The 26,502-nt window shown below is 44.1% G+C and overlaps 1 protein-coding gene across 1 annotated transcript in view; it reads left to right on the top strand.

Annotated features, from left to right (window-relative positions):
- The first annotated feature begins 7,383 nt into the window (after positions 1-7,383).
- The window catches only part of Arhgap19 (Rho GTPase activating protein 19), a 35,686-nt gene continuing 16,567 nt past the window's right edge, over positions 7,384-26,502 (top strand). Inside the window, exons 1-6 of the mRNA XM_021152515.2 lie at positions 7,384-7,537; positions 17,910-18,175; positions 21,237-21,317; positions 23,048-23,257; positions 24,977-25,203; positions 25,541-25,627. Of these exons, the coding sequence (XP_021008174.1) occupies positions 7,482-7,537; positions 17,910-18,175; positions 21,237-21,317; positions 23,048-23,257; positions 24,977-25,203; positions 25,541-25,627 (927 nt within the window). The 5' untranslated portion in view covers positions 7,384-7,481. The remainder of the gene's footprint in view (positions 7,538-17,909; positions 18,176-21,236; positions 21,318-23,047; positions 23,258-24,976; positions 25,204-25,540; positions 25,628-26,502) is intronic.

Genomic DNA, 26,502 nt, shown 5'->3' with positions numbered 1-26,502 from the left:
GGGAGGGAGGTTGAACAAGGGGAAGTCCGAGGTCTCTGGGTCTCATGGAGGCCAGAAATAACAGGTTCTCAGTCTTGGGCATCCCAGATGCCACTGGACACTGTGGAAAAGCTGAGAACAAAGTGGAGGTCCCCAGGGGGCAGCTCGGACAGCCCTGGAGCTGAAGGGAGAAGAGAGCAAGGAGAGAGGGAGAGCTGGGTGGTTCCCAGGCAGCTGAGAGTTCTTGGTCCAGTCAGTGGCTGGAGCACAGGAAGGTCTGGCAGGAGGTTAGACGCGGCTCTTTAGGGGAAAACCTATTGCATTGTTCAAGCACAGTGGGTCTTGATGAACAGAGACAGTCTATGGTTTTAGAGTTTTATTGTAGAAAGACAGAGAGAAAGAGAGAAGGTAAAAGAAAGAGAGAGGCTTGCCATGGCCACATGGAGAGAAGGGGGGAGGGAAGGGGAAAAGGAGAGCTAGAGATGAGAGGAAGAAAGGTGAGAGCTTAAGGGGGGGCAAGCAGCCCCTTTTGTAGTGAGCTGGGCTATCTTGCCCAGCTCTTTTTCCTTTTTATAAAGGAGAAGTGTCATTGGAATAACGGTCTCTTAGGTTGGCAACAGTTTGATACTGAACCAAGACCTGATTAGTAGTGATCTTTGCAATGCTACTCATCTGCTACTTTAGAAATTGGATGAGGCAGGATGCCAAAAGAAGTAAGGCTCCCATGGCTAGTACGGGGCCAAGGAGGGGAAGAAGCCAAGCTACCAAGGGGTTAGAGTACTATGGGGTAGACGTGTTGGTAGCATAGCATGCCCAGAGATTCTCACCCCGGGAGCTTTCTAAGCATTTGTACATCTTGTTCTACCAGTCCAGATTCATATGGAAGCAACATTCCTCTTCCAGCAAAACACAAGCCCCTCCATGTTCAGCAGTCAGTAAGTCCAGGGCTCTCCAATTTTGGAGAACAACTCCCGCTAAGGCGGTTATCCAGCGTTGAAGGCTGTGTAAAGTGACCATTGCCTGGTTTAGCTTGTCCTGGAAGTCATTGGCCAGATGTGTTTGAACAAAGGCTGCTCCAGCGGTTCCTGTTGAACCCAGTGAGTCCAACGAGCAGACAGATGAAGACCTCTCTCTTCTTTTGGCTTCCTCCCATCTGCAAGGCGAGTTCTTCAGGTTCATAGAGATAAACCTGGGGAACAATTATCATGGTGGTGCAGGAGCCTTGAAAAGGGGGGCTAATACAGGAAGCCTTAGCACGAGAGGAGAGTGGGAAGGTTAACATATATTGATTTGGTGATAGTGATGTCACGGGTACATGTACGATGGGCTTTCAAGGAGGGTCCTGGGGCAGTGGACCGTGCCACCAAACAAGAACACACACCTTTTTATTTAGCTAAGGTAGTTGGAGGAGTTGTTTATATTTGTTCAGTTTTGTGTGTGTGTGTGTGTGTGTTCCTGCATGGCTACTTTGTGGCAGAATGATAGGGAAGATAGTAGATGTAGCCGCTGCCCATTTGTGCTACAAGAAATCTACCTTGGAATGCTCTCAGCAAGGTGAAGATCTCCCAAAACAGGATTATATAGGTAGTGTTTTGTTGTTGTTGTTTTTGGTTTTATTTGAGACAGGGTCTATGTAGCCTTAGATGTCCTGGGATTCACAACATACACTGGGCAGTCTCAAGCTTATGGAAATCCACTTGTTTTTGCCTTCCAAGCACTAGGATTAAAAGTATGAATTAGCTGGGCTGTGGTGGCACACACCTTTAATCCCAGCACTCGGGAGGCAGAGGCAGGCAGATTTCTGAGTTTGAGGCCAGCCTGGTCTACAAAGTGAGTTCCAGGACAGATTACCACAGCCAGGCAAGTATAGATGTTTTTTTTGTAAATTATGTATTTTTCTCATTTCTTATGGTTGTGTACCACATACATGCAGTGCCAGATGGGGGGCATGGGATTCCCTGGAGCTGGATAGTTGTAGGTCACCATGTGGGTGCTAGGAACTGAATTTGCAAGAGCAACAAGTACTTATAATAGCTGAACATTTTCTCCAGCACCAAAGATCGGAGTTCTTTATGAAGACTATGAGGGGTGGGGTTGTGTGCTGGATAGTTTTATGTCAGCTTGACACAAGCTAGAGTTATCTGAAAGGAGGGTCCTCGATTAGAGGAAAATACATCCGTATGATCCAGCTGTAAAAGGCATTTTCTTACTTAGTGATTGGTGGGGGAGGGCCCAGCCCCTTGTGGGTGGTACCATTCCTAGGCTGGTAGCCCTGGGTTCTATAAGAAAGCAGGCTGGGCAAGCCAGTAAGCAGCACCCCTCCATGGCCTCTGCATCAGCTCCTGCCTTAGGTTCCTGTCCTGGTTGAGTTCTCATCCTGATGTCCTCTGATGATGAACTGTGATGTGGAAGCACAAGCCGAATAAACCCTTTCTTCTCTAAATTGCTTTGGTTAAAGTGTTTTATGGAAGCTGTAGTAACTCTACTAAGACAGGTTGGTTTTTTAAAAAATAGTTTATTCCCTTCTTCTTTAACAAAGTATTTTTCATTCTTTGTCAATTTCATCCATCTTATGTGCTATGATCATGCCCCCCTTCCTTACCTCCTCATTCCCCTCTTTCGGACAAGCCTTCCAATGTCCATCTCTCTCTTGGTGGCCTGTATTAGTTACTTTCCTATTGCTGCAATAAAACACCAACTCCAAGGCAACTTAGAGTATGTTTCCGCTTATGTTCCAGAGGGTTAGAGTCCCTGATGGCAGACAGAGGCATGGTACCAGGAACAGGAAGTTGAGGGCTGATGTCTTACTCCACAAGCGTAAAACTGAGTGAACTTCAAATGGTGCAAGTCCTTGAATTCTGAAAGCCCACACTGACACTCTTTCTCCAGCACGGCCACACCTCCTAACCCTCCGAAACAGTGCCATCTAGTGGTGGTCGAGTGTTTAAATGCTCAAGACTATGGAGAATATCTCATCTAAACCGCCACATCCACTGTTTCCCCCCACCCACTTCAGACAGGGTTTCTCTGTGTAGCCCTGGCTGTCCTGGAACTCACTCTGTAGGATCAGGCTAAACTCAGAAATCTACCTGCCTCTGCCTCCTGAGTGTTGGGATTGAAGGTGTATGCCACTACCTCTCAGCAACACTCACACACTGATTTTAATCAGGGTCCATTGCTGAGCTTGGATGAGTGGTTTTCTTTCTTTTTTCCTTCCTTTCTTCCTTTTACTGGAATATAGACAATTTATCAGCATCTATACTAAAATTACTCCCCATCTAGATTTACATATTTATGTATGTATTTATTTGCATGTGTATATGTGTGTATGTATATATATATGTGTGTCTATCTATCTATCTATCTATCTATCTATCTATCTATCTATGTGTGTGTGTGTATATATATATATATATATATATATATATATATGTGTGTGTGTGTGTGTGTGTGTGTGTGTGCAGTCCCATGTGTCTGTAGAGGTGTGCCTATACCAACCTTCTGTTCTTTAAGCACCATTGATTTTCTTTTCTTTCTTTCTTTTCTTTTCTTCCCTTTTTTTTTGAGACAGTGTAGACATGATTCCCCTCCACTCTCCATGTGCTGGGGTCACAGGCATTTGCTACTGTGCCTGGATGAAGCAGTACCACTACTGCTAAAGGCAACCTGTGCCTTTAATGCTTCCTCTACCACGGTGATGTCATAGACATTTAAGCAGAGACATGAAAGATGGAAAAGGAAAAGGGGGAGCCAATCAGAAGAGCAATCTGTGTGGAAATCCTGAAGTAAAGCAGAATTTATTGATAGACTGAGCTGTGTGGGTAGAGCTTCCTGAAAGAAAGAACCCGAGCCAGACATGGTGGCCCTTGTCTCCAATCCCAGCACTTAGGAGACTGAGGCAGGAGGACCATGAATTTGAGGCCAGCAGGAGTTACACAGAGAATTCAAGGCCTGCTGTCACAGAGTGAGACCCTGGGTCCAAAATAGGTACATCAAATCAAGCTCCCAAATACACCCCCCCCCACACACACACACAAATTGAGACCAAGCAAGAGTGAGTAAATGAGAGATCAATCTCAACTTAGATGGAATCATTAGGTGGAATGACAGAAAAATTCCTAGAAAAATCCAGTATAAAGAAATACAGAGGGCTGGTGAGATGACTCAGCAGCTAAGAGCACTGACTGCTCTTCCCAAGGTCCTGAGTTCAAATCCCAGCAACCACATGGTGGCTCACAACCATCTGTAATGAGCTCTGACGTCCTCTTCTGGTGTGTCCAAAGACAGCTACAGTGTACATATGTGTAATAAATAAGTAAATAAATCAATAAATCTTTGAGTCAGAGCAAGCAGGGACTGAGCGAGGGGGGCCAAAAGGAGCAAGCAGAGGTCCTAAAAATTCAGTTCCCAACAACCACATGCAGGCTCACAACCATCTGAACAGCTACAGCGTACTCACATACATAAAATAAATAAATCTTAACAAAAAAAGAAAAACAGAAAACAATTTTCCATGACCTCTCATGTAGGCTGGCTTAGTACTAGTACCTGCCTTTGAGAACAGTAGGCTGACTTAGTACTAGTACCTGCCTTTGAGAACAAGAGCATTCTGGCTACTTCTACCATGGAAGATTAAGGTTTAGTTAGGCACAAAGCCATGCAAATTTCCATTCCAAGATTCACACTGTTGTGTACAGTGAGTGCAGTTGTTCCTGGGTGCCTATGACTGATGCCTCAAGGATACCCAGACCCCTTATACTCAACTCCCTTGTAGAGGATGAAATCATGTGTGCGCACTTTTTATTGTATGTTTAGCTTGACACAAGTTAGAGTCATTAAGGAGGAGGGAGCCTCAACTGAGAAGATGCCTTCATAAGATCTGGCTATGGGCAGGCCTGTAAGGCATTTTCTTAATTAGTGATTGATGTGGTTGTGGTCCTAGGCTGGTGGTCCTGGATTCTGTAAGAAAGCAGTCTGAGCAAGCCGTGGAGAGCAAGCCAATAAGCAGCACCCCTCCACGGCCTCTGCATCAGCTTGTAACTCCAGGTTTCTTCTCTGTTTGAGTTTCTGTCCTGAAATCCTTCAATGATGAACTGTGATGTGGAACTGTAAGCCCAATAAACTGTAAACCAAAGAATCAACCCCAAGATGCATGGTGTTTCATCATATCAATAGTAACCCGAAATAAGACATAGTTTTTGCTTAAAACCTACTCATTCCTTCTATATACTTTAAGTCATGCCTAGGTTATTAACTGCTGATGCTACATAAATAGCTTTTAAAATGCATGGTTTAGGGAATAACAAGAAAAAGGTCTATATGCATTCCATATAGACTCTCACAACTTCTCCCCTGAAAGTTGTAGTTATGATGTTGGTTTAAGACATGGGACCAGGGGCTGGCGAGATGGCTCAGTGGTTAAGAGCACTGACTGCTCTTCCAGAGGCCCTGAGTTCAATTCCCAGCAACCACATGGTGGTTCACAACCATCTGTAATGGGATCAGATGCCCTCTTCTGGGGTCAAGGATATACTCATATACATAAAATAATAAATTTTTAAAACAAAGAAAGAAAGAAAGAGAGAGAGAGAGAGAGAGAGAGAGAGAGAGAGAGAGAGAATGAATGAAAGACTTGGGACCAGCTCTTTTTGGCTGACATTCCCTGCCTCACCTCAGCCTTGTGTTTCAGAGTAACTTATTTTATTAGTGTGCATGTGTGTAGGCCTATTCATGAGTGTACGCATGAATGTGAGTACACGTGTGGAAGCCAGAGCACAATCTCATGATTCATTCTTCAGATACCTTCAGTATGTGTTGTAGTTCTGAAGGGAAAGGCTTCCCCTTTAGCTCTGGGGATGGAAGTGGGGATGGGGGTGGAGGGGGTAGGGTGGGGGAGGGTTGCTTCCACCAATGCACATGTAACACCATCTCTGCTCCAGCAGGGGGAGATGTCCCCAATGAAAATGTTACAGCTCTGCTCAGAGATGCTCTGGCAATCCTGAGCCAAGGAATACCACAAAGTCCCAGCACACAACCAACCTCACACAGGAAACTTACTGCAAGGGGAAACCCGCGGAGGGTGGCGGCCTCTGCTGGGGTAAAAAGCGGCAGGGGTTTTATATAGGGTTTCTTGGTGGGGCGGGATAGGCGATGCAGACAGAGCTTTCCAGGGTGTCCAGGGAGTGGTGGGATTTTTGTGGCCTGATTTTGGGACAAGTCTAGGATTGGTGGGAATTTTGTGCTCAGGGATTGGTGGGATTCTGTTTCTTCGCCCTGATTTTGAGCTTAGGGTCAAGTTAGGGTCAAGGTTGCCTGGTCTGGGGGTCAAGTCAGGGCCACACTGTTCTTTCCCTTCACTTTTTACTCTCTACCATCTATATTTTTTGCTTTTAGAAAAGATTTTATGTGTCCCTGTGCATCTCTGTGCATGTGCCCTGGAGGCCAGCTCTGGAGGCTATAGGAAGGCAATCAGTCCTTTGGAACTGGACTCACTGTCTGGCCCTTCTGAATCTCTCAGTGCAGGGAACCAAACTCTAGTCTTCAGGAAAAACAGCAAGTGTTCTTAGAACCATGGAACCATCTCTAGCTGCCCCTTCTTGTTAAATAATATTTTTATTAATTGTGAATTTCATATGTCCATACCATGGTTTTTTTCCCACCTGCCTCTGCCTCCCAAGTGCTGGGATTAAAGGCATTTGCCACCACTGCCTGGCTTAGTCACATTTTCTTGTTGGCCTGAAGTCACCCAAGGAGGCTTGTTTAGTTGACCCAAAATTTGCCTCTCTATCCTAGTCAGTGCTTTTGGTGCCTTTATACTGACTTCCCCCTACCCCAAATATGTACCCTGAAGATCATCCCCTGCATACATACACACATACATACATACATTCATACACTCATACATTCATACATTCATACATATATACATACATACATACATACACACACAAGAGTTTACTTAGGGTTGCTTACAGGAACATATGCAATTTACCATTGATTATATACCATTGTTCCCTTTCATTAAGCCTATGGATCTTGGGGGTGGGGTGAATGGGGATTTAAGTGAGTGAGGGGTGATGAGCCCTTTTCCCTAGCAACCGTTAACTGCCTACCAATCTGGGGGATGGGCAGGGCCTCAAGAACCTTTTCTCTTCAAGTGACTTTAAAAACCGACAGTTTTGTAACTCAGAGATTTACCTAGCGGGGAGGGGAGCGCAGACTGGAATTTGTGACTTGATCCGCGCAACTATATAGGTTAATCAAAACGAGAAACTACATCTCCCGGCAGGCCTCGGGCAGGTGTTTCTCCCGCCCTTTTGTTGGTTCTGTGCTACCAATGACAGTTAGATATTTGAATAGACCAATAGTAGCATGGAACGGTTCTTATTTAGGCGGGGCTATAGGTTTGTCCAATCGTACATGGCTTAGAAAACCATCCTAGCCAATCTAAGGGCTAAGGGGCGGTGCCTGAGGCGGGGCTGCAGACTAAGCTGCCGCGGAAGATGGCGGCTGAGGCGCCGAGTGGAGGGGAGGCGCCGGTCTGCGACTCTGGCCAGAGGTGAGCCAAGTTTTCCGTCCTGCTGCCTAGGAGACGGGACTGTGGGCTAGCGATGTCGCCGCCCTGCCCTTGAGTCACCGTGGTCCACAGGCCCGGGCTTTGTTCCTCTCTCCCGTGGTGTCTTCGCCGACGCGCCTGCGGGGGCTGAGGCGCGTCTTTGCGGTCCGTGCTTCCCTTGCGCTGCTCTCCGCGAGTCCCACGGCCGTGTGTGGAGCCCTCCCGGCGCTCTGGCTGCAGACCCCGGAGCCACGGTCATGGTGTCTGCCCTGGCGCCGAGCGTTTTGAGTGGCAACTGAAGCCCAGAGCGGTTTAGAGAATCCCACAACGTCCCGGGAGCTTTAAATGTCCTTCGTGACAGCCTCTGCGCTTTAGTCAGAGCCGCGACTTGAGCGATGGTTAAAAGGGATTTTTGTCCCCCAAGCTGGCTGACCTTTCTTGGCTTCAGCCTTCTTCTGTAAATGAACATAACGATACTTCCTGCAGAACCTGGACGGGATGACACAACCTATTTAAAGCGTATAGCACCCATCCTGGCAAACACTTCAAAATATGATAGATTTTTATGTTTCCTTGAAATTGTGATCTCACTTCTTCTTTCTTGAACGAGTACTGTCCCTGTCATAAAGCCGAGCCTGTCTTTTTTTTTTTTTTTTTTTTTTTTTTTTTTTTTTGGTTTTTCGAGACAGGGTTTCTCTGTGTAGCCCTGGCTGTCCTGGAACTCACTTTGTAGACCAGGCTGGCCTCGAACTCAGAAATCCGCCTGCCTCTGCCTCCCGAGTGCTGGGATTAAAGGCGTGCGCCACCACGCCCGGCTGGAAGCCGAGCCTGTTTTAACCGATTACAAATATTGGAGACTGATACACTCCAATAGAATGAGATTACTTACATTGTCAGAGAGTATGATCAATGCTATGCTTTGGTACGGAGTTAGTACAGAACAGAAGAACCAAGAATTTTGGGAAACCGAGTTTGTGAGCCTGATTTTTCCTGAGCCCTAATGGGCTTGTGTGGGTATTGTTACTGTTTTGTATGGAGGAGTTTTCCACTCTTTGACCTTTTATTTCTCCCGGGAACTGTGCCCGTGGGTTGATAAATGTCATTAGATTATCCCTCCTCCAACTCGAAAATCCTGAATTGTAATGAAAATGAGGACAAATGAAATACTGTTCTACAGCAAGAGGACTTAGAATTCTTCCTTGAGGCTACTGTCAACTGAATGTAAAATTTGAAACTGTTAACTATCTGATCAACACAGTTTTCTCTGAATCTGAAACCCTCTATTGTTGTTATTGAGACAGGTTCTTGCTAAGTATCTCCGCTGGACTGGCACTCCCAGTCCCGTGTCAGCTACCCGTGTACTTGTCAATTGCATATTGCAGGGGATTAGTCTTCTTGTGAGGCTTGTTTATTTATTTATTTATTTACTTATTTACTTTTTTTTTTGAAACAAGAGTCTCTCATGTAATCCAGGGAACCCCAATCTTGAACTTCGGAACCTCCTCCCTCTGCCTCCCAAGTGCTGGAATTACAGGCATATGCCACCAAGCCCTGTCTTATGTGGTGCTAGGCAAGCCTCCTACTGACTGAGCCGCATCCCCAGCCCCATTTAACCAATGGGACTAACAATTTTTAAATCTGTTATTTATCGTGCTTGTGCATGCTTGTGCACACACACTTAGGTACCACAGTGCATGCACAGGAGGGCAGAAAGTAACTCACGTTTCTCTTCTTCCACCAGGTGGATTTGAGGATCATGCTTGGGTTGTGAGGCTTGGCAGTGAGTGCCGTTACTCACGGAGGCATCTCACTGCCAAGGTGTGTAGCCTAGCATTTACAGATATGCTGCATAACTCTGTCTTTGGCCTCTCATACACGTCCTGAGGAGGAGACAGTCGCTCTCTGAGAACAGCTTCTGTGGGATCCATGTCTTGTAGCAGTGGGCACAAAAATGACTGTAGATTCAGTACTGGGCAGTAATGTAGATAATTGGTATCTCTGGGTACTGAAAGGGTTTGCTCTAGGAAGAAAAGCCTAGGGAAAGGAGAGAGACAGGCAGGATGACGGCTGTCTGTTAGACCACGGAGATGCTGAGGACTGGTTGGCAGGATTCCTTATGTTGAGCCTTGGTAGTCTTGTCTTGAGTTGGGATCTGCCCTGCACTGAGTTTTCTTCCCTGCAGTGGACGTGATATGGAGAAGTTGAGCACCATGCTTACTGAGCAAACGCATCAAGAACAGATACAGACATAATGCCTCTTTTAATCTGTGTGCCTTTTTCAAATAATGATGACTTAATAACCTGCTTAGTAAATACTAATCCACACACTTGAATGTGTAAAGTGCTGTTATTTTAAAAACTTTAAAAATATCTACGAATAGAATTATCTCTGTATGTTCTAGGGTTTGGAGATTTAGAGAAGAGACAAGTTGATATAAGGGGTGACTGTTCTTTTATTAACTGAAGTTCCCAAGTGGGATTTTGCTAATTCCATTTCATTTAGAAGAGACTGGAATTAAAACCTTATTTTTGGAGTGTAGTTTGCTGTTTGATTATTAGGGGGCCGTTAAGAGAAAATTGTCATATTTTTTCCTTTTTATGGAACTGATATTTCATTAATGTTTGTGAAGTAGTTGCTACTGTATATCAAAGTTTCAGGCACTCTGTGAGTGTGTTTCTGGGCTCTCTATTTTCCTTGTCCTTCTTATTTCCTCTTTTTAACCTAGTTGGTAGAGAGTAGGTTAATACCAAATCGCCTGTTCGGTAGTTTTCACGTATGAGAAAACTGATAGATACAAGCCATTATAGAGCACAGGTACAGGGCTCCCTCCCAGCATCTGTGATAGCACCATTAACTGAGCTTATCTGGGTGCTTCCACTCTGTGCCCGAGCTTCTCCTGTGCTTATTGCCCCACTACCTTTGTCTGTTGTGGTGCCTGGGAGGCATGTATTGCTGAACTATATCACCATCCTTTTTTGTTTTTTCTTTTGCTCTAAAGTCAAGATAGTATAACTAGATGTGGTGGTGAACACCTGTAAGCATAGCACTAGTGAGGTAGAAGCAGGGGAGTCAGGAGTTCAAAGGTCAGCCACATCTTATGTGTAGTACTGGATGCCAGCCTGGGCTACACGAGACCTGCCTCAAAAACCATAACTAAAATAAAAATCCACCATCGTGGACAATGACTATATGTTATATATCTTTTTCTATATAATGATCCTATGCTAACAATAATAAAAGTTTAAAGAATCGAAGATCATATATGAGCACAGACCTGTACATCTCAGCCCTCGGGTTATTGAGGATGGTGACTTTAAGATCAACCTGGGCTACAGTAGTGAGACCTGTCTCAAAAGACAAAACAGAGGCTGGGTGGTAGTGGCACACTCCTTTAATCCCAGCACTTGGGAGGCAGAGGCAGGTGGATTTCTGAGTTCAAAGCCAACCTGGTTTACAGAGTTCCAGGACAGCCAGGGCTACACAGAGAAACCCTGTCTTTAGACAAAACAAAAACAAACAAACAAAAGTCCCCCAAACTAATGTATTTTCAATAAGATCCTCTAGAGCAAAAGCACTGTCTTATTCTTGGACCGTATTCATCATTTTGGACTTGGAACACACACATGTAGTGTAGAATTGCTTCCAGTACTAATTACCAGGGATCCTTGCCATTTAAAGTCTATAGAAAATAATCTTCTGAGACTTCAACTCTACTTATTTGAGGAGTAAGAGAGACCTTATTAGTGAGATATTCTATAGAACATTCTCAAATAGGGGATTTTGATGTTACTCTTTTTTTTTTTTTTGTTTTGTTTTGTTTTTTGTTTTTTTTTTTTCGGTTTCTCTGTATAGCCCTGGCTGTCCTGGAACTCACTTTGTAGACCAGGCTGGCCTCGAACTCAGAAATCCGCCTGCCTCTGCCTCTGCCTCTCAAGTGCTGGGATTTAAGGCCACCACCGCCCAGTTTGATGTTACTTTAAAAAATTATTTTTATGTGTGTGTGTATGTCTGTGTGTACCACATATATGCAACTGTCCATATAGGCCAGGAGATGGTGTCGGGTCCCCTGGAGCTGGAGTTACAGGTGGTTTTAAGCTTCGTGGTGTGTGTACTGAGAACTACTCCTGGTCCTCTGGGAGCTCAGCCAGCTTCTTTATGACTGAGCTGTCTCGCCAGCCCCTGATGGTACTTTTTTTAAAAGTATTTTTGAGACAGCATTTCTCTGTGTAGCTTTGGCTATCCTGAAACTCACTCTTTAGACCAGGCTGGCCTTGAACTCCACCAGCCTCTGCCTCCCAAATCCTGGGATTAAAGGCGCATGCCTCCACCACCCGGCCTTCTGCCATGTTTAAAAGAACAACATCCCCTACTCCCGTTGTTGTGTGGTGTGTCGTGGCACACTTTGGAGGTCAGCAGATAGCTTGCAAGGGTTGGTTCTCTTTTCAGCATAGGTCCTAGGAGTCACAGGTCTCAGGCTTGGCAGGAAGTGCTTTCCCCACTGAGCCATTTCACAAGCCCAGTGGTGTTAACTTTTCTACTGCAATTAGCTTCCTTCTCATTGTACATTGTTTGGAGGAAGGAGATTGTGGGAGGAGTCAACCACAAGAGCAATGGCAATTCTTTTGACCCTCAAAAGGATAAACATTTCCAATAAGCCATTAAAGTGGCGTCATGGACCCTCTGAGAAGTGTAGCCCAGTGTCTTGGTTGAGAACATTACTTTGTCATCCTGGAGAACACAGTTCTCCTTTAGATTCCAGTGTGTGGGGTAAGGAGGTGCCTTTCGCCAAGGCAGCTTTCTTTCTTTTTTCTTTTTTTCCCGCTTTGGCCCAAAGATTTATTTATTATTATATGTAAGTACATTATAGCTGTCTTTAGGCACACTAGAAGAAGGCGTCAGATTTCATTACGGATGTTTGTGAGCCACCATGTGGTTGCTGGGATTTGAACTCAGGACCTTCGAAAAAAGCAGTCAGTGCTCTTAACCACTGAGCAGCCCGCCAAGGCTTCTTTCACCTCTGGCTTGTCGTTCATGTCAAGTTGTTCTTGTGGCTTCACTTGGTTTAAGTTGAGATCAGATACAGAGGCTGAATACATTTTGGAGATTTTTGGCGCGTGGGAGCTAAGATCACGTTACAGAACCTCGGCAGGACAGTGCCACTTAAGTGTCGACTTTAAGGTTTGAGTGTCTAAGATCATCTAAGGAAGTGGGTACTGTGCTGTAAGACCATGTGGTGCTGCTTACTGCTCGGACTGCTTGCTGTAGCTATGAAGCCTGTAAGCCCGGCACATGGCCCATTCATTTTGTATTCTCTATGTACAGCTTTCATGATCCAACTTAAAACTTGCTATGGAGAGTGCAGGAAGAGGGAGAATGTATTAGTTTATTTGATACTTTATTCCTTTTCTAATTTGCCCCTAATAAAGGGATGAACCTAACACTGAGTTTCAGAGCCTCTTAGGGTTGAAAACACAGCAAGAGAGTGAATACTTCTCCTAGGATGGTAAGTCAGGTTTAGACAACTTTAAATATAGCTCATATTTTGAGGAAAGCTGCCAAGGTTGTGGTTCTTGGAGAAGAAATCAAGTTAAGCAATTCACCAGGGAGGAAACATTTAGTTTTGTGGGTTTCTAGTTTGGATAGAGTCAGCCAAAAGATCCATCTGCAGGCTGCTGGGCTTGCTCCCGGGAGCTGTGCGGGTTCATGGCTTCGGTGCCCTCAGAAGCACTTGCATTTCATTTTTCCTTAATTGATTTTTCAAAGGTGGATCCTGTGTCCAGCCCCTTCTGCAAGCATATCACTTTACATACAGAGTACCATCTAGTGGTAGAGAAATCACTGTAGACTGCAGCCAGGTTGTAAAATGACTCTGGCCTCAGCCATTCTTGGAGATAGATGCTTATCTAGTTACCTACACACCTAACTACTCATTTTCCTATTTCCTGCTTCTGACATACCTGCCCTCCCCCCTTTTTTTTGGGTACAGAACAAAGGGCTCTGAGTGTACCAGGCAAACACTCTACCATGTGCCAATTCCTAGCCCTAAATTTGTGTGGGTGTGTCTGTGTATGTATGTGTGTGTATACGTGTGCGTGCATGTGTGCATGTTTGTAGAGGGGGCAGAGATCAACCTTGGGTAGTTGTTCCTCAGGAGTTAGCCACTCTGTTTCTGAGACAGGATCTCTCACTAAGACCAAATTGTGTGATATCTACCAATATAATCTATTAACAAAAGCTTGTGTTGTTTTGGAACCTCTGGCATCTCTCTGACCAGTGGAAATTATCCCACACCTGGCACTGGAATTTTCATTTTCCAACCTGAGCTGGGCTAGAAAAATGGTTCACCAGTTAAGAATGTTTACTGCTTTTGCTGAGGACTCTGGTTTGGTTTCTAGTAGCCATGTCAGGTGGAACACAACCACCTATAATGTAAGTTCCAGGCATCTGGTTACCTCTGGCTCCTGTGGGTACCTGCATATACTTGGAGTACAAACTCACACAGGTACACACATATACACATTAAAAAAAAAAAAAAAAAAAAAAGAACTGGGCGTGGTGGCACACACTTTTAATCCCAGCATTTGGGACACAGAGGCAGGCGAATTTCTGAGTTCGAGGCCAGCATGGTCTACAGAGTGAGTTCCAGGACAGCCAGGGCTACACAGAGAAACCCTGTCTCGAACCCCCCCAAAACAAACAAACAAACAAACAAACAAACAAACAAACAAACAAAAAAACTAAACCAAATATGACTTCTGGAAGCTGGAGCTGGAATGTATTTTTTGCTCTTTTTCTTTCTATTTTTTTGGTTTTTCAAGACAGGGTTTCCTCTGTGCAGTCCTGACTGTCCTGGAGCTCACTCTGTAAACCAGGGAATGTATTTTTTGTGTTTGATGTAGAGATTATCCTTCCTCCATATTATGAAATTCTTCATCCTGTGTGCCTGTGTACATATGTGATGTTTCATTTTCTATAACCCTCGGTGTAGAAGTGGTGAGGGGAGTTTGCTGTTGGCTTTCCCTCAGAGGCAGGCAAGTACAGTTAGCTAGTCTAGTTCTTTACTTCTGTTTTGTTCCTCCTTGCAGAACAGTCCTTAGAGCTTAGTAAGTACGCTTCTCAGGCCCCATAATATGTCCTTGTGCCTCCTACATGCCTGGAATTTGTGTAGGTTGTACAGGGGCCGGAAAGGAGAGTCCTTTGTCACAGCAGGCGAAAGCTTTGCCCTGTCTCTTGTGCTTAGCCATGCCTCATCAGAAGCTTTCGGCGTTTATGTAAGAAGTTTTATTTTTCTTGAACTTGAGCGAATTTAGTGTTAAAATCTTGTAGAATAGGATGCTATTTTTTTTTAGTCCTAGAAATGTCTTATGTTATATGCAGTTAGTGAAAGATATTGCTAGCTTTGTGTTGTGGAAGTGTTTGTTCTTTGGGAAAGGATTAGTGGGCTTTGTAATATGGGGGAACTTCAAAAGAAAACCTCTCAACTATTTTCTGCCTCTTATCATTTTACTTTCAATGATTTCTGTCTTACAAGTCCTCGTACAGCTGCTCTACTCTGAGAAGGTGAAAAAGTTAAAAGATAATTTGCTTAAGGAAACAATGTGGCATCATAGAGTGAATGAACTTGGCAGAGTGGGTGGGGCGCAGAGGGGAAAGTAGATGAGTCGGTTTATGCTGAACCATGCAGTCAGGGCTTCCAGTCCATCTTCCTTCCTTAAGGCAGCCTTGAACCGGTTTAAGCTGCTTAGGAGAAAGCGTATTTTAGGGTGATGACTGGTAGGAAGGAGGGCTTTGTGTTTCTTGTTCCTTTTCAAGTGTGTGTATTTGATCCAGTTTAGGACTGGAAGGGACAGCAGTGACAAAAATCTCAGTCTTAACCAGTCATGCTCTGGATGTTAAAATAATGCAAGTCTGTAGGCTTTTACATGTATACAAGTTTCTACTTCAGGACTAGGACATAATGTGCTTTATATACATTAATGTTAGAGATAATCTGGTCAGAAACCAGGTTTAAAAGGCATGTGAATTACAGTAAATGATTAGACAACCTCATGGTTATTTTTCTTGTGCTGTGCATTTCCTGATGTTTTTTTGATGGTCACTTGCAGTGATTATAAACAGTAGTTCCTCCATAGTGACTCTTGTTTCTGTTCTGTAATAACTGACACTGTAAAAAGTGCCTCTTGTTAAAGGGTGAAAGCTTCTGATTGTAACTGGCATGTAAACCGATGTGCTGTATGTGGTTTATGTAGCAAATCCGTGAGAGCTACTGCGGAAGGCTGAGCAGATAAGCTTCTAAGAGCTTCTAAGAGTGAGGTCTGAGCACACATCCAGAGCTCAAAGTTCTGATGTGACTTGTGTGTGTGTGTGTGCCACTCAGAGGACAGTTTGTAGGAGTTGATTTTCTCCTTCCCTGTGGCTCCTAGGGATCAAGCTCAGATTGTTGAGCTTGGTGGTGAGCAATTTTACTGGCTAAGCCATCTTGCTGGCCCTAAATTCTTTGTGATTTTTTATAGTGAAAGGCATATAGTAGCCACAGACTGAAGATTGGGGCTGTTAAGATTGTGCAATCATTTATTTTCAAGGACGTACTGATTAGATTTGATGAACTTTTCATTATGGTGTTATTAAAAATTATCAGCTAGGCTGAGGATGCGGCTCAGTGGAAGAGCAGTTGTCTAGCATGTACTTGGTCCTGGCTTTAACTACCAGTATCACAAACAAAAATTATTAACTGGGTATGGTAGTTTACACCTGTAACCCCAGGATTTGGGAAGTTGAGGCAGTAGAGCTAGAGAGTGAATTGCAGGCCAGCCTTGGCTGTAGTTTGAGAGACCTTGTCTCAAAAAACAACAAACCAAACCACACCACAGCACAGCACACCAACCAAGGTTGGAGATACTGCTGGGAAGAGCGCTTGCCTAGCATGCAGAGAGCCCAGCACTGTGAGGGAAGGTCATGTCGGGTTAGCAAGATGTGCTGTTGATTAGGCCTGTTTAATATTTAGAGACATACTTTTCCTGGAACAGTGCTTGATAGCCTGGGTGCAGTGGATGTTTTATTGTGAAAGTATTTGTATGAGTCAGGTGAATTTCGCTTTGCTTTACTGAAGTATGGTAAGTAGTCCTTTGTGATGTGTTACGTTTATTCATCTGCTATATAACTGATGACTGTATGTAGATGATAAGGGTTAGGAGCAGCCATTAGGAATAATCAATGATGAGTGCAAACAATCATGTGTACTATAGGAGGTGGAGTAATACATTCTTATTATTAAATTAACTTTAGTAATAATAATCATTATTTTTTAGAAGTTTAAATTATTTTCAGATCCCCTGGAGCGGTAGTTACTGGTGAGCTCCCTGACGTGGGTGCTGGTGACCAAACTCCGTTTCTGGGAAAGCAGCAAGTGCCCTCTCTAACAACTTAACGACTGCTTGAGTCAGGGTCGCATTAGATAGGCTGCTCTCCCGACTCCCGATCTTCCCACCTCAGCCTCATGGAGCATGCTGGGATTACAGTCATGTGCCACCATGCCCACAGTAGAGTTATTTTTAGAAAATTTATACTTAAAACCATTTTTGACCCGTGTTTATTTTGTGTGTTGTTGTGAGGGTATACACCACAGCATGAGGTGTGGGGCTCAGGACAGCTGGTGGGAATCAGTCCTCTACTTCCATCATGTGGGAGTCAGGTATCAACCTCAGGTCCTCAGGCTTGGCTGTCTTCCTGGCTCAGCGATTGAGTTCTTAACTATGACGAGCAGGGCCTTGTAGAGAAGAACCTTTCTAAGCAAGAGTGAGACTTCCATACTAACTCATGCGTCAGAGGTATGCAGAGGGAAAGATTTAAAAGTGAAAATGGAGCCAGGCGTAGTGGCGAACGCCTTTGATCCCAGCACTCGGGAGGCAGAGGCAGGTGGATTTCGGAGTTCGAGGCCAGCCTGGTCTACAAAGTGAGTGCCAGGACAGCCAGGGCTATACAGAGAAACCCTGTCTCGAAAAACCAAAAAAAAAAAAAAAAAAAAGTGAAAATGGGTTTAACTCTAGTAGCACAACGTCACAGAGCCCTTGACTAGTGTGCACAAAGAACCCCTAACTAACTGGTCAACCAGCTAAAACCTGTCTGTGGGCCTAGGCAAAGCTGCATTAATGTATATCTTTATGTAGCTGCAAGCCTCTTCCATTCTGCAAATGCTTTTTGTCTATGAAGAGCAGACTCCAAGGTCAGCTGCTTGTACCAGAGGGAGCTGCCTGTTAGGAGCCCTCTGCTGTGCGCCCTCGGGAACTGATGAACCCTGGGCTAGGAAGCGAGAAACACAAAATGAAATGTTTCCCTCTGAAACACTTCTGCTTGATTTTTTTCTTTTTTTCCTAGTGATGCCATCTGCAATTTTGTCATTTGCAATGACTCTCCCCTTCGAGGTCAGCCTATTATCTTCAATCCTGACTTTTTTGTGGAGAAACTCCGACATGAGAAACCAGAGGTGTTCACCGAATTGGTGGTCAGCAACATCACAAGGCTTATTGATTTGCCGGGAACTGAGTTGGCTCAGCTGATGGGTGAAGTGGACCTTAAGCTGCCTGGTGGGGCTGGCCCAGCAGCAGGATTCTTCAGGTCTCTGATGTCTCTCAAGCGGAAAGGTAGGTCTGGTGCCTATGGAGGGCAGTGGGTCTTAGCTGCTGATTGGCCTTTACTCTCTATTTGAAAAAAATTATGTACTTTGAAATTTGTTATATGTTTGTGTGCCTGTTTGTATGTGTACCAGATATATGCAAGTGCCCATGGGAGCCAGAAGAGGGCATCAGATCCCTTGGAACTGGGGTTGAGGCAGGTGTGAGCCACCATGCCAGGTCCTCTGCAGGAGTGGATAAGTGCTTTTAGCTGTTGCCCCTTCCTCCCAGTGCGGGCTTTATCCTCTCAACATCTGCGCCTCACTGAGAACTTTGGTGTTTTGACTTCACTTTTGTTAGCAGAATTAAATGACGATGCAAATCACCTGAAGCTTGAGGGCAGCCTGGGCACACTGTAAACCCTGGTCAAGAGACCGGAGGAAGAAAAGGAGGAGGAGGAGGAGGACAGGAGAGAGGGAAGGGGAGGTGAAGAAAAGGGGGCAGAGGAAGAGGAGATAGAAAGTACACGCAGTCTTGAGAGATGTTGTGCTTGGTTTAGGTTTATCATGGGCATCTCAGTTTTCATGCCCTGTGAGTAGTATAGGAAAACAATGTTTTTCAGGTATTCTTCCTTCCTTCCCTCCCTTCCATCTTGCCTTTCTTTATGAGTTTGTATCACACTCTCTTGCCCAGGCTCAAGTAATTGTCTTACCCTCAGGCTTTAGAATAGCTGGAACTACAGGAATGCACTGCTTCATTCAGTTAAAATGACACCAGAGTAAAGTTACATAGCAGGAGGAGACAGTTAAGGATGCTGAATAATTGTTCTTCTACTGAGGATGAACTCATGACTACATCCATACTAGCAGTCTTTCTACCACGGAACTACATACAAACTTACCCCCCCCCCCCCCCCCCCCCCCCCCCCCCCCAAAAAAAAAAAAAAAAGCCCCCCCCCCCCCCCCCCCCCCCCCCCCCCCCCCCCCAAAAAAAAAAAAAAAAAAAGAGCTGGATCTGGTAGTGCACACCTTTGGTCCCAACACTCAGAAGGCAGAGGCATAAGGAGCTCGGTGAGTTTGAGGCTAGCCTGGTCTACATAGCAAGCCTTAATACAGCCAGGATTACATAAACAGACATTTTCTCAAAAATCAAAATAAATAAGTAAATAAATACATACTACAGTAGTTTGCAAACATTTTCATTCTGTGGACTGCTTAGATAATGTCAGTTCTTATATCACCTCCAAAACCAAGCTTTTCTAGTTGTAGCACCACTTGTGTAGTCTGTGTGTGTGTGTGTGAGTGTGTGTGTGAGAGAGAGAGAGAGAGAGAGGTGGTGTATGAATATGTATATACACATACGTATTATGTATGATTTATTCTCTGAGAATTTCATTTGTGTATACAATGTTTTATGATCTTGTCTGCCTCCTTCCCTCCAACTTCCCCTGGACTCCTTTTGTGTATTCCCATCTGAGCTTCATGTCCTCCCTCCCTCCCTTCCTTCCTTTGTTCCTTCCTTCCTTCCTGTTTGTTTATATTTAGACAGGCTCTCATTATATAGTCCTGGCTGGTCAGGAACATGCTGTATAGACTAGTGTCTTTGAGCTCCCCAGAGAGCCCCAGACTCTGCTCTCCAGTGTTGAGATTTGACCTGTGTGCCACCTTGCCCAGGGGTTTTTTTGTTTGTTTTTATTTTTTTTTAATAACCCACAGAGTCTAATTTGTGATTTCTGTATGCACGGGGCTGTGGAGCGTGAGGAGTTGCCGTGTGGCTACACCTCCACAGAGGAACTGCCTCCTTCCCCCAGCAGCCATCAACTGCAGTAGTCCACAGCTAGCTGGGGGGGCCTTTGGACCCCTCCCCCATCGTGCTGGGATGTTGACTGGCTTGGTCTTGTGCAGGTCTTGACAGGTACCCACAGCTGCTGTGAGGCAGTAAGTGTGGCATGCATTTCATCTCCAGAAGAAAGCACTTCACAGCATTCCACCACAATCGCTGGCTCCTACGTTGTTGTTGTTGTTGTTGTTGTTTTTTTTGTCCAAGTTCCTTGAATCTCCTGGGGAGAATGCTGATACTGATGTACCGTGTAGGGTTGAGTACTCACAAGCAGCTGTTCCAAGCATGGTGACCATTGTGAGTTTCTACATCTACTGATGCCCACTTGAAAAAGAAGGCTTTCTGGCTGAGGCTGAAAGCAGCTCACATCTGTAGCATAAATATTTAGAAGACAGTTTGACAGCTGGATAATTTAGCAAAACAATAGTAGGTTGCTCCTGAAGGCCTGTGGGCCCCCCCAGCCATGGGCTTTTGACCAGGCTGACAGTATTAGGTATTAGGTATGACTTCCCTCCTATGGGACAGGCCGCAGAGTCAGCCAGGAAGTGTGGATTCTACTTTTGATAAGATAATTAAAGGGGCCCTGTTTTATTTTATTAAATATGAGGTAATCATTAGGCAGGCTGAAATATTTAAACATTCAAAGACCATATCCTCATACATATGCACCACCACATATGTGTAACCCACACACATACACATGGAAAGACGTGAATTATTAAACATGTTAAAGAAAAGAAAAAAGATTATATCCTGTATCAACTCTAGTGATAATTGTCATGACTTGACAATCACCTTCAGGTTCTTATTTTTAAATTAAATATCAGTGTGCTTAAATAAGAAAAGTTTATGCCTCCAGGAATTCACAATCTGACATCAAATTTGGAAAGAATTGACTGGGCAGTTGCTCTGGCTGCATTTTTTAGGTATATTCCTAGTCTTTAGTTTTAAATTCTTTTTAGATTTTTGTTTACCAATCTTGTGAAAACAGTCAATGACAGGATGCTTGGATGATTTTAGAACCGTGGTGTTTGTGCAGGTGAGATGGGTCTCAGGTAAAGGCATCCGATGCTGGCCGGATGATGCAGCACTCACATGGTGACAGGAAAGAACCCCCTTCCATAAGCTGTCGTCTGACACCGTGTGTGTCTTGCCCCTGCATAAGTACATGCACATGAGAAAGAATCATTACACTGATGGCCTTGTACTCTTGATGTAGTTATAGCCTGGTCCTATGACTTTTTTTTTCCAGAAAAAGGAGTGGTATTTGGATCTCCGTTGACGGAGGAAGGCATTGCCCAGATTTATCAGCTGATTGAATATCTGCACAAAAGTAAGACTACGCAAAGCTTCAGTGTTCTGTGTTTAATGAAGAATTGCCAGTTTTCCTTTGAGGGTTGACTAATGGATTAGTAGGTGCCAACTACCCATCAACAACAACAAAAAGAACCTCTGATAATTTTGGGTGGTAGATTTTCAAAAAATATATTCCCTTTGAATTTCTTTTTTTTTTTTTTTTTTAAAGATTTATTTATTTATTATATGTAAGTACACTGTAGCTGTCTTCAGATACTCCAGAAGAGGGCGCCAGATCTTGTTACGGATGGTTGTGAGCCACCATGTGGTTGCTGGGATTTGAACTCTGGACCTTCGGAAGAGCAGTCGGGTGCTCTTACCCACTGAGCCATCTCACCAGTCCCCCTGAATTTCATATCAGTTATTGATTTGCCTTATTTTCAAAGATGTAGATATATTAGATAATGTTATAAAATTATAATTACCTCTTAACTCTGACAATTCTGCAACAATTCCATGTTCCTAAAGAATTACGATAAAGAATTATGACATTTATTCAAGAAAGCGTGATACTTTCATCTTCAGAGCTCTGTGGCTAATCTGTCATTCTCATTTCAGTTTTTAGTAGGCCTCCAGGTTGTTGTTCTAGGAACCCAACTTGATACATTTAAAGTATCAGCCCACACAACCTTTCTGACTTACTGGATGTAAGATGCTGTGTAGGAGGAGCTACAGCAGAGGTTGCAGGCTCACATCTTAAAAGGGTTTGAGGCAGGAGCTGGAGAAATGGCTCTGTTCTTCCAGAGGACCTGGGTTCAATTTCTAGCACTCACATGGTGACTTAAAACTGTCTGTAACTCCAGCTCCAGAGGACCCAACACCCTCATGCAGACATACATGCAGGCAAAACAACAATCTACAAAAAATTAAAAAAAAATATTTTAAGAAAATGGCTTTTGAGGCATCTGAATTTGTGGGGGGTTTTTGGTTGGTTGTTGTTGGCCAAAGATGTATTAAAACCATAACAAGCCATCAGGGATTTAAGATGAGGAGAATTCAGGCTTTCAGCTTGTTTGAGTGATGAGAATACCTGGCTCCTTCAACCCAGCTGCTGTGTGGGTATGATCTGCTATAGCACAGGGGCGTGGTTTTCAGTTTGCTGTGGGGTCCCATTCATGCCTTTGCTATCACTTGCCTGATTCCTTGGGCACAAACTCAGGCCCCAGAATTGGGGGGACGTCCAAAGATGGAAACATGGACAAGCTTTCTTTTCAAGAACTAGTTGGGTGGGGATGGCTTATTGGAGTGACTCTAAGCTTTTGGGAGTCTCTTAGCTGCAGGGTGATTTATTAGAATTCTCTGAGTCACACAACAATGCAGAGACTACATTTATTCTTGGCTGAAGAAAACAGTTTACAGGCACCACAAATTTTCATAGATAAACTCTGCTCCTTGAGAGTCTGTTCTCTCTCAGAGTTTATCTGTGAAACCTCACAAGGGGTCTTAAGATTTGAGTTTTCTTTCACCTTACTTATCAAGCTTTTTTGGGGGGAGTTATTGATTATGTTAAATTCAGTATCTAATGGTACCTCAGTCATCTTCAGATGTTCAGGGGCCCCACAAGGTTTCAAACTTGCCTAGAAATATTGTCAAAACCTTCTTTAGAAAGGGCTCTGTGAAAGATCTTTAAAGGGAAAGGTATATTTATTCTGTGTACATTAATCATTGATTCTCTTTTGTTTCTTTTGGCCTGTCCGTGCTGAGCAGACTTGCGAGTAGAGGGCTTGTTTAGAGTACCAGGCAACAGTGTTCGGCAGCAGCTTTTGAGGGATGCTCTCAATAACGGAACTGATATTGACTTGGATTCAGGAGAGTTTCACTCCAATGATGTGGCCACGCTGCTGAAGATGTTCCTAGGAGAGTTACCAGAGCCCCTGCTGACCCATAAACATTTCCACGTACACCTCAAAATTGCTGGTGAGTATAAGGATAAGAAAGAGATGAAAAGTAAAGTCCTTTGTGATATCCCGTTGCTTGTTACTCTCTACAGTGCTCTGATGTTGGCTCAGACTTCAGGAGCCTACTGGCCTCCTCTGAGTACAGATCTTGGCAGTTAAGTTTGATTTGATCAGTTGTCTTCTTCCTCTTCATTGTTCTCTTTATTTTGTATGTTCTGTGCACATGACATAACATGCATTCGTAGGAGTCAGTTCTCTCTGCCATGTTTGGTGCAGTAGCTGATGTCCTCCATCGGGCTGCCTGGTGACTCCCTGTTCTTGAGAGCACATGCACTGTGGCACAGTTGGAGCAGAGCTGCTTGGAGTGATGCCGTACACGGTTCCCTCTGACTTACCCTTTAGCCACGGCATATGGGGGTCGGGAAGAGCAGGGCTGACATCATCAAAGCTCCTGTGTACATGATTCCCATTCTTTTGGGTATTGTTGGGACATCACTGTAACTAACATTTTGAGGCCCACATGTTTTCCAAAGTGGTTCCACTGGGGCTGGAGAGATGGCTCAGTGGTTAAGAGGACCCTGGTTCAATTCCCAGCACCTACTTTGTGGTTTACAGCTGTCTATAACTCCAGTTTCAGGAGATCTGATGCTCTCTTCTGGCCTCAGTGAGCAGTGCACACATGTGTTGCACACATACATGCAGGCAAAAGACCCAAAGTGGTCACACCATTTAGTGCTCTCACCAATAGTAGAAGGCTTGTGCTCTCCTACATTTGTATTGCCAGTGCTTTTGTTCAGGTTGTCCCAGTCGGTGTGACTGTTTTATTGATAGCTGACATCCCAGCATGCTCAGCTGGACCACTCTTACGACATCATTCCCTCTTCCCCTTTCTTTAAATTAACAGACCTTGCTAAATTACCTAGGCTGGCCTCAAACTCACAATTCTTTATCTGCCTCCTAAGTAACTAGAACCATAGGTGTGCATCACTGTGCCTGGCTTGTGTATGCTCTTTTCTTTGAAGGGATGCCTATTTAGTTAGTAGGTTTGTTTGTTTGTTTGTTTGTTTGTTTGAGATAAGTGACTCAGGCTGCCTCTCCTCCTCCTCAGTGCTAGGCCCGCAGGTGTGCATCATCACACCTAACCTTCTCTTTAAAGCTTTCTCACATTTAAAATTGGGTTGTCTTTAGTTGTTGACTTAGATTGACATTAGTTCTTATGTTTTGCTTTTTCTTTCTTGTGGTTCTGGGGTTCATGATTTCCCTGCGAACATGTTCATAGTCACACAGGAAGGACTTTGCAAAGTCCATTCGTTGCCTATTTGATTTTATTAGTTTTTTATAGTATTGGTATTTGAATCTAGGACCTTCCTAAGATATTAGCAGTTTTTTTTTTTTTTTAAAGATTTATTTATTTATTATTATATGTAAGTACACTGTAGCTGTCTTCAGACACTCCAGAAGAGGGCGCCAGATCTCGTTACGGATCGTTGCGAGCCACCATGTGGTTGCTGGGATTTGAACTCTGGACCTTCGGAAGAGCAGTCGGGTGCTCTTACCCACTGAGCCATCTTACCAGCCCGATATTAGCAGTTTTGAGTTTCCTTTATGATTGATTTTTTTTTTCCTTCTCTTTCTTTAGTGGGAGTGAGAGGAAAATAATAATCAAAATTGCATTGACTTTTTTTGGCTGGTTTATTTTTTCCTTTCTAATAATATTTTGTTTTGTTTTGTTTTCCAGATCTGATGCAGTTTGATGATAAAGGAAATAAGACCAACATACCAGACAAGGAGCGGCAGATTGAGGCCCTGCAGCTGCTCTTCCTCATCCTCCCTCCAGCCAATCGTAACTTGCTAAAGTTACTGCTTGATCTCCTGTACCAAACAGCGAAAAAGCAAGACAAGAACAAGATGTCTGCCCATAACCTTGCTCTTATGTTTGCACCCCATGTCCTGTGGCCCAAAAATGTTAGTATTGAGGGGAAGATCTTTAGGGCTTGATTTTCTTTTCTTTTTCTTTTTTTTTTTCCCTGGTTTTTTTTTTTTTTTTGGTTTTTCGAGACAGGGTTTCTCTGTGTAGCCCTGGCTGTCCTGGAACTCACTTTGTAGACCAGGCTGGCCTCGAACTCAGAAATCCGCCTGCCTCTGCCTCCCNAGTGCTGGGATTAAAGGCGTGCACCACCACAACCGGCTTATTATGTCTTTTTAACTGGAAACCTGCTAGCCCAAAGCCTTTCAGCGACATGCACTGGTGAGCACTTCTCAGTTCTTAATGCTCTTTGTTTGGTCTCTTTCCACTGACTAGGTCACTGCAAATGATCTTCAGGAGAATATCATAAAGTTAAACACAGGAATGGCTTTTATGATCAAACACTCTCAGAAACTTTTTAAGGTAGGTGAGGGGTGGCATTTAGTTGGTAATAGCACAAGGAAGATGGGGCAGAGTGTGACCCTGGAGGAGAGGCACTGTGTGGGATTGTAAGGCAGAGTGGACAGTGGGGAGGGCTAGACATAGAAATAGAATGAGTCTCTCTGTTATGGCAGATCTATTTCTAATCTTTTAGGTTTTTTTTTTTTTTTTTTAATCATTTTATGACTGACTGACTTACTCAGCATAATGTCTTCAAATTTATCCAGCGTAGTGTGTGGTAGCATTTCCTTTCTGAGGGCTGCGTAGTATTTTTGTGTGTGTACACTGCACATACTGCTAATGTATTCATACATGAGTAAACATTCAGACTGCGCCTGTGGCTAAGCTGTTGCAGTGCTGCTGTGAACATGGATGTATAAACATTCCATACAGCCCTGCCTTTTTCTCTCATCGTTGTCATCCGAATGGGGTGGGATGGGTCTCACTGTAGTTCTCATGTCCGCAGAGATGAGTGCTGTGGAACAGTTTTTCATGTGTCTTGTTACTATTCTATTACTGCAACAGGACACAATGGCCAAGGCAACTTTTAAAATTTTGTTTTGTTTTGTTTTGGGTTTTTGTTTGTTTGACACAGGGTCTCTCTGATAGCCCTGGCTATTGTAGAACTCACTATGTAGCCCAGGCTAGCCTTAAACTCACAGAGATCCACCTACCTACCAAATACTGGGATTAAAGGTGTGCACTAACAAACATGGCTAACCAAAGCAATTTATAAAGGAAAGTTTTGTTTGTTTTTTGTTGTTTTTTGTTTTTTTCCGAGACAGGGTTTCTCTGTGTAGCCCTGGCTGTCCTGGAACTCACTTTGTAGACCAGGCTGGCCTCGAACTCAGAAATCC

The sequence above is a fragment of the Mus caroli genome, chromosome 19 (genome assembly GCF_900094665.2).
Source record: "Mus caroli chromosome 19, CAROLI_EIJ_v1.1, whole genome shotgun sequence".
Classification (NCBI taxonomy): Eukaryota; Metazoa; Chordata; class Mammalia; order Rodentia; family Muridae; genus Mus; species Mus caroli.
Note: the sequence above shows the minus strand (reverse complement) of the source record. Positions and strands in the feature narration are given on the sequence as shown.